General features: G+C 35.9%; 1 protein-coding gene across 1 annotated transcript; it reads right to left on the reverse strand.

The window, feature by feature from the left end:
• Nucleotides 1–1,181: 1,181 nt before the first annotated feature.
• Nucleotides 1,182–2,572, reverse strand: LOC143600992 (tryptophan decarboxylase TDC2-like). Its single transcript, XM_077078520.1, has 2 exons — nucleotides 1,274–2,572; nucleotides 1,182–1,242 (listed from the first exon to the last, which is right to left on the reverse strand). The coding sequence occupies exons 1-2, from the start codon at nucleotides 2,526–2,528 to the stop codon at nucleotides 1,238–1,240; spliced, it is 1,260 nt and encodes a 419-aa protein (XP_076934635.1). The 5' UTR covers nucleotides 2,529–2,572; the 3' UTR covers nucleotides 1,182–1,237.
• Between the last annotated feature and the right edge of the window lie 4,567 nt (nucleotides 2,573–7,139).

Consider the following 7,139-nt stretch of genomic DNA (forward strand, 5'->3'; position numbering starts at 1 on the left):
ATAAATGATCACCTACAGGGATTATGCTGACTAGCTTGCATCGAGACTAATCATCAATATGCAAATCTCTTTATTGGCAATAAGCCGGCTAAAGAGCTTGGTAAAAGTTAGTCCTACAATCAACAACACTAACAGCGTGAGATCAAAAATAATTTTCAGAATGTAATTTAATGTTATACTTTTTAATTACATTATTCGAAGCTAGTCTGAGTAAAAAGAATGTTTTAAAATTCACTAATTTGGTGGTAAAAACTAAAATTAGTGGCATAAAAGCTAAAACTCATTAAAAATGTGTGTCAATACATGACATTTTTCTTGTAGTGCAATTTTTTATTATAACCTTACACCTTAATATAGCAACCAAAACATTATATTAGTTACCGGACGGATGTTACCGAATCTTCACGGACATTATTTAACGAACGCAGCCTCTTTCAGTGTTCGTCTGTTAAGCTTACCGACCGGAACGTTTTTGTTCATGTCTGGTTCGTTATTAAACGGACGAACATCAACAAACTTTTCACCGAACGGACGACCGGATGTCCGGTTCGCTTATAGCCCTAAACAAGTCTGTTTAGTTAACATTGTTTTTTTTTTCTTTTTTTTTATTGACCTATTAAAAAGTCTAGCTAGTTTCAAATTTAGGTTGGATAGCACTTCTAAATACTTTTTGTTTAATATCATTTTCTTTCAAGCTTTGTGAACCTTTTATTCAAAATCACTCTCTTCTTAGACTCCAAGTTGAATAAATTTCTAATTTTGTAAATTATATGTATATTTTTCTCCTTCTTTTAACACAACTTTTAAATTTTTTGTGCAATTATATTACTGCTTGTTCTGACTCGAAACATTTTCTGGCCGTTTCCAACACGAACCCATTCAGATCCGGATGCATTTCGACACATACCATTCCGATCCGAACCAAAAACAATCATTTTTAAATTTGACCCGTTTATCCTAACCCATTATGACACGTAAACTGAGTCCGTCCTACACAGCCCATTTGCTAGTCTAAAAAGCATTGTATAATACAATTTATAGATTAACTAGCAGAAGAAGTGTGTGCAAAAAAAGTTATTTAAAGTAATAACATGAAAAAAAGGCAAAAAATAAAAGCATCATTTATTCGTACAAATAACAATATCAAACATGTTTCTCAATCACTAATCACACATTCACACGGACACTTTATTTTAAATATTCATCTCAATCATCAAATCACACGTACGATTTATTTTCACTCTTCAAATAATAATATGATTTTACTTAGAACTTAAAGATTCATACTCTTTCACCATGGTATTAGCCACACCCTTTATTACCTCCCAAGCACTAATCACATGTCGTTCTTCTGTGAGTGTGCTTCCCACCGCAAACCTCAACATATAAACCCCATCAACCACGGTGTGTGTGAGGTAAACTCGCCCTGTCGAGTTGACTCGCTCGAGTAGCTTTTTGTTTAGCAACTCGGTGTAGCTCGAGTCAAAGCTATTGAACTGCTTTAAGCGAAAACACACCAAGGAAAACCGACGTGGTACAACAACCTCAAACTTCTCATCCGATTTAACAAGGCGTTCAAACGTTATCGCCATTCGGACATCCGACCGAATATGATTTTGTAAATTTTCAACACCGTAGCTACGTAGGATGAACCATAAACGTATAGCCTTGAACCTTCGGCACACCCAGATTTGCCAATCCTTGTAACTTGGAACCACCGAGTCCGACTCACTATGCTTGTTTCTTAAGTACTCAGGATTCATACTCAGTGAGTCAACAATCAAATTAGGGTTTTTCACCCATAAACAACAACACTCCGCGTAACTGAGTAGCCACTTATGCGGACTCAAACTCAGTGAGTCAACTCGCTCAATTCCATCAAGATAATGTCTATACTCCGGACATATACATGCGTTTCCACCATAAGCCGCGTCCACATGAACCCACATATCATACTTATTTGCCACATCAGCAAGGGTGTTAATGGGGTCCACCGCAGTCGTGGAGGTGGTCCCGATTGTAAGACAGAGAAAAAACGGAACCAACCCTTGTTCCACGTCGGCTTCAATGACTTTTTGAAGGGTTTCAGGATCAAGAGAATACTCATTCTTTAAACATGTCGGTACTGACCGAATATTCTTCGGATGAATACCAGCTATCTTGCATACTTTCTTGAACATAGCATGAGTTTGATCTGACCCATACACGACTAACTTTCCAATATGTTCGATTCCAATATTATTAAGTACACGATCAAGAGCTGCAACCAGGGTGCACAAAGTCGACTCGCTTGTGGTGGATTGCAAAACCCCACCTCCCGAACCCGAAAACATGAAGCTTTTCGGGAGGTTAAGCATAACCGCAAGCCAATCCATCACCACCATCTCGAGCTCGGTGGCAGCGGGTGAACCAACCCAACTGAACGCGACCGCGTTAAAGCCAGTGCACAAAAGTTCACCAATGAATGCGGCCGAGCTCACCGAAACCGAAAAATATGCAAAAAAGTTTGGACTTATCCAATGTGTCATGCCAGGGATAATATCATTTTGGACATCTTTAAGTATCGTGTCGAATGACTCGGGTGTGTCGGGTGGGGTCTGGGGCTAAGAACTGGGTATTTTTCGATATTTTTGTAGTAATAGGCGATGAAATCGACCGCTTTGTGGGCGTTGGTGCGAAATTCTTCGGGGTTGAGGGGGTTGAAGTCTTTGGAATCGGACAGTTGTGGGAATGTGATAAAGTCGGAACCAGGGCTTGTGGGTTTGAAATGAAGTACTTGGAATTGGCGAATTGGGATGGAGAAGTGGTGATGTATTTATAAATGGAAGGTTACAACATGCTGCTTTATGTAGTAAGTGTATAATCAGTTAGGTGAGTATTGAATGGCGTATTTAGAACTCGTGTTTTTTATGGGCTTTTGATCACTTGGGGCTAATGCTAACTGCAAATCATATTTTTCTTAAGACATTAGTTGCATATAGGAAACTCACATAAATCCCTTGCCCCCCTCATTATCTACAATAAGTTCACTAATATAATATCTCAACTATAAAATACAAGAGATTACATCTACAAATATATTATTCCTAGTACTGCAAATCATAACTAATTTATTTATTGCAGAACTTAAAATTATATTATGTTTTTGTTAAAGTGGCAAATCTTTATTGAAAATTTGTCTTCAAAAAATGTTTTTTTAATGTTATAGAAATTTGATGGTTTATAATAATTTGTGTTAGAAAGAAGCTAAAGACTTTTCTTACACGTGAGATGAACAATTGTTAAAAGGACATCTTAAATATACTAAAAATGTGTCCATGCGATGCAACGGAAAATATAAATTTTGGTAATCACGTAAGAGATTTTTTGGTGTTCATTGTTCCCGTTTGAAACAGTGGATTAATAATTATTATTTTAAACTCAATATAGTATCAAAGTACAAATGAAACCGAAACCTAACCATTGTTAATGGTTTGTTTTTGTTTGTTTTTAATTTTCAACGATCTGGTTTTCGTTTTCGGTGACAAAACGGCTTGGCACACGACTTAATTTAAAACCATTAAAACCGGACCACACACGCCTAAACGTAAAATGTTATGTTTTAACTGAAAAACAAACTATGACAATATCATACTCAAATTAAAGAGAATTAAATGCTTATTTTTATGGTGCAATTTAAAAAAAAGTAATAACACCGTTTAAAAATCGCAAGTGAATTTGGGTTAAAAGTGAAATTATAAAAATAGATAGTTAAAAAATGGGAGATCAAAGTTGTAACTATTTTTAAAATTTACAAAAGTTGATTAAAGTTTAGGGGCAAGGTTGCAAATAATTTGAAGAAATTTGAAAAACACGTGAAATTTAGTGTTAGAATGACTACTTTACTCCTATGTAAGGTTGTACTATATGCTTGAAAATTTGTAACACTCTTAGAATAGACCGCATTAATTTACCCATCACTTATACATTATATATAGTATAGATATAAATGAAACCTTTAAAAGCTATTTGTTTACTCTCTACATTCTCTCAAGTCACCGGATTGCATAATTTGTATATGGAGGTTTCCCATGCATTTGATCCGAATTCATAGGTATGGGTCTCACCAAACTTAGATAGTCCTTAAACGGGATATAACATCTCATTAAATTAAAAATTATTTTCACCAAATATTTGATATGATAATCCTATAAAATAAGAATATACTAAAAAGAATTAGCATTTGCTTTTTTAAAAAAAAATATTTATAATTAAGAAACAATTTTATTGTATAAAAATAAGCGGGTCATGGGTTTCACCAAACCTATATAGGTTTTAAACTGGGTTATAACATCTCATTTATTTATGAACTCTTTCATTACCAAATCCTAAGTATATTATTAACTTCTTTAAAATAAATAAAATTAAAATGCAACAATATATATTATATCTTAATCTTAATAATAACTATATATAAACAAAACCTTTAAAAGCTCTATGGTTGCTTCTTATATTTTCTCAAGTCATCAGATTTCTTTATTTGTAAATAGAGGTTTCTCATGCATTTGACCCGAATTCACGAGTATGGGTCTCACCAAACCCAGATAACCCTTAAATGGGTTATAACATCTCATTATATTAAAAATTAATCTCACCAAATATTTGATATGAAAATCCTATAAAGTATGGATATAACAAAAACTATATCCAATTTTTAAAAAAATATATAATTTATAATTAAGAAACAATTTTATAGTAAAACAACAAGCACGTCATTGGTCTCACCAAACCCAGATAGCTTTTAAATGAGTTATAACATCTCATTTATTTGTGAAACCCTTTAATCATCAAACCCTAAGTATATTATTAACTTTCTTACAATAAATAAAATAAAATCCAAAAAAAATCTATAAATATAATAAACGAAAAATGAAAACAACCCCCCGTAATATGGGGGATAAAAACTAGTAAATAATTTGTTATATACATAATATTAATAACAAAGTTTGATGACACAAGGTTTGTATTGGTGTTTTCTTTTATATGTGTACTTATTTTATTTTTATTTTTTTCAGAAGATGTCAAGGCAGACCCTTGAGTGAGTGAGCTGGGAACGTAAATTTTGGTGGCCAAAAATTATATCATAACTATATAAAATTATATACATATATATATATATATATATATATATAAGCACTCCAAGCTTTCACGCCGCACCACTCTTTTTCTCCGGCTACCACATGTCTCCATTTGAAAATAAGTCCTCTCATTAATGATCCAAAAATTGCAAATTTGCAGGCTATGGATCGGTTACAAATTTTGTATAGATATGGTTATCTTAAATGTAACACCGTGAAAATTTCGAGTTCAAAATGTCAAAATTTCAAAGTCTAGGGATCAAATTTGTCAAAATCCGAACCTTAGGGTTAAAAGTGAAAATTCTATTTTCCTGACCCATCGCGATACGCGATGGATCAGAAGAGAGACCCATCGCGTATGGCGATAGGTTGTCTGACAACGAGGCACGTGGCCTGCCACGTGGCACGTCGCCCGCCACGTGGCAGACCTATATGGTGACTGGCCAGAGCTCGTCGCGATACACGACGGGTGACCAGGAGGCCATCGCGTATTACGATGGGCTCCCAAGTTTTGTCTATAAATAGCAAGGTCGGGATCTTCATTCCTCACACCAAAATTCAGTACTCCTCTCTCTCTCTCTAAGATCTATCAATCACACCATCGATCCACCTTAAAACGCGTGCCCCGATTCCTTGATTTTCCGTGTTTGTTTCCTCGAAGTTCGTGCCACATTCCACCGACGTATCAACCAAGAAGGCGTTTGTTATATCTCGACATCATGATGGGTAGTCTCGTTAAGCGTGTCGACAAGTGGTGAAAGATTGGTTTTTGTCGTTTGGCGTGCCAGGGAAAGAATAACGAGAAGAAGGGTTGAACGAGAAGGACAAGAAGGTGATGCGGCGTTGGAGTGCTGCTTAAGTAATTAGAGTTTCCATAAGCCAACAAAGGTAGGCGTGTAACACCACGTCCCTAACCCTCTTAATTTAAGCTTAAAAATACTAACTTAAGAAGTACAGGGACCAAAGTGCAAATTCTGAAAATCTGTTCCCATTGCGATACGCGATGGGGTAACAATCAACCCATTGCGTAGCGCGATGAGCTTGGTGAGTCAACGGACACGTGTTGAAACCGTGTCGACACGTGGCACAATATGACAAGCCACGTGTCATCACCGCATAAGGCGGTGTGAAATGGCAGCGTCGCAATACGCGATGGGCCACAAGGGACCTATCGCGTATCGCGATAGGGTCCAAAAACGGCTATAAAAGGGGAGGACGGGTATGAACCCCATTCATCCCAAACTCACCTTCATTTTCACATAGTTAACCTAGGGAGGCGTGCCCAATAGCCGTGACGAGCCGATGTGCCATTTTCTCGTAATACGTGCAAGAAACGAAGTTGGAATTAAGCTAGCAATCACATAAGCGAGTAGATCAAGTCCTGCCTTATCGTGTTATCAATCTAAGCATCCGAACTAAGGTAGGAGTTATGTTTAAGTTATTTGAATTATAGCTTAGACTATCAATCGAGGCTATGGCCTTTAACCTTGATCGTATTTTACAAACATTCATTCACAATCATGTTTTCATAAAACGTTACTTCATGATGAAGTAATGTTAAACAAAAGAGATATTTTGGCGGGCATGTAGTAACTGGAAGGGAGATATCATTAGTAGTAAGTTTCTTTCCTAAGGAAAAGTAATTCGCATAAATCCAAATCAACCGAGGGACCCGTTTACTTACCTGTAGAAACTTACCAACGTGATAGAACCTATTAGGCCAAAGCATGCTATATCAAACGTCACATAAAACTAAGTGTTTTCATTCACAATCAGAGACAAACGATTTCAAGGTTAAGCTTACAATCATAGCTTATCATTCAAAACATTCATACGAACCTATTTATGTATAGGTTAATATCATTCACAGTCGATCAATCAATCAGTCAAGGTTTACAACACCGACGGTACAGGTGGATACGTCAACCTTTTTAATCAGTCAAAACATATTTATACTCAATGAGACGAACGGGTGTTTGTCTTAACGAGTCAATCAATGTCTACATGAGATAATGAAATCTC

Source organism: Bidens hawaiensis, unplaced genomic scaffold (assembly GCF_021521415.1).
Source record: "Bidens hawaiensis isolate Kalapana, Puna unplaced genomic scaffold, B.hawaiensis_p1.1 tig00055187_1, whole genome shotgun sequence".
NCBI classification, from domain to species: domain Eukaryota; kingdom Viridiplantae; phylum Streptophyta; class Magnoliopsida; order Asterales; family Asteraceae; genus Bidens; species Bidens hawaiensis.

What these genes read in the sequence shown, in the direction of transcription:
- LOC143600992 (XM_077078520.1), bottom strand. Translation starts at nt 2,528, where the DNA reads ATGACACATTGGATAAGTCCAAACTTTTTTGCATATTTTTCGGTTTCG.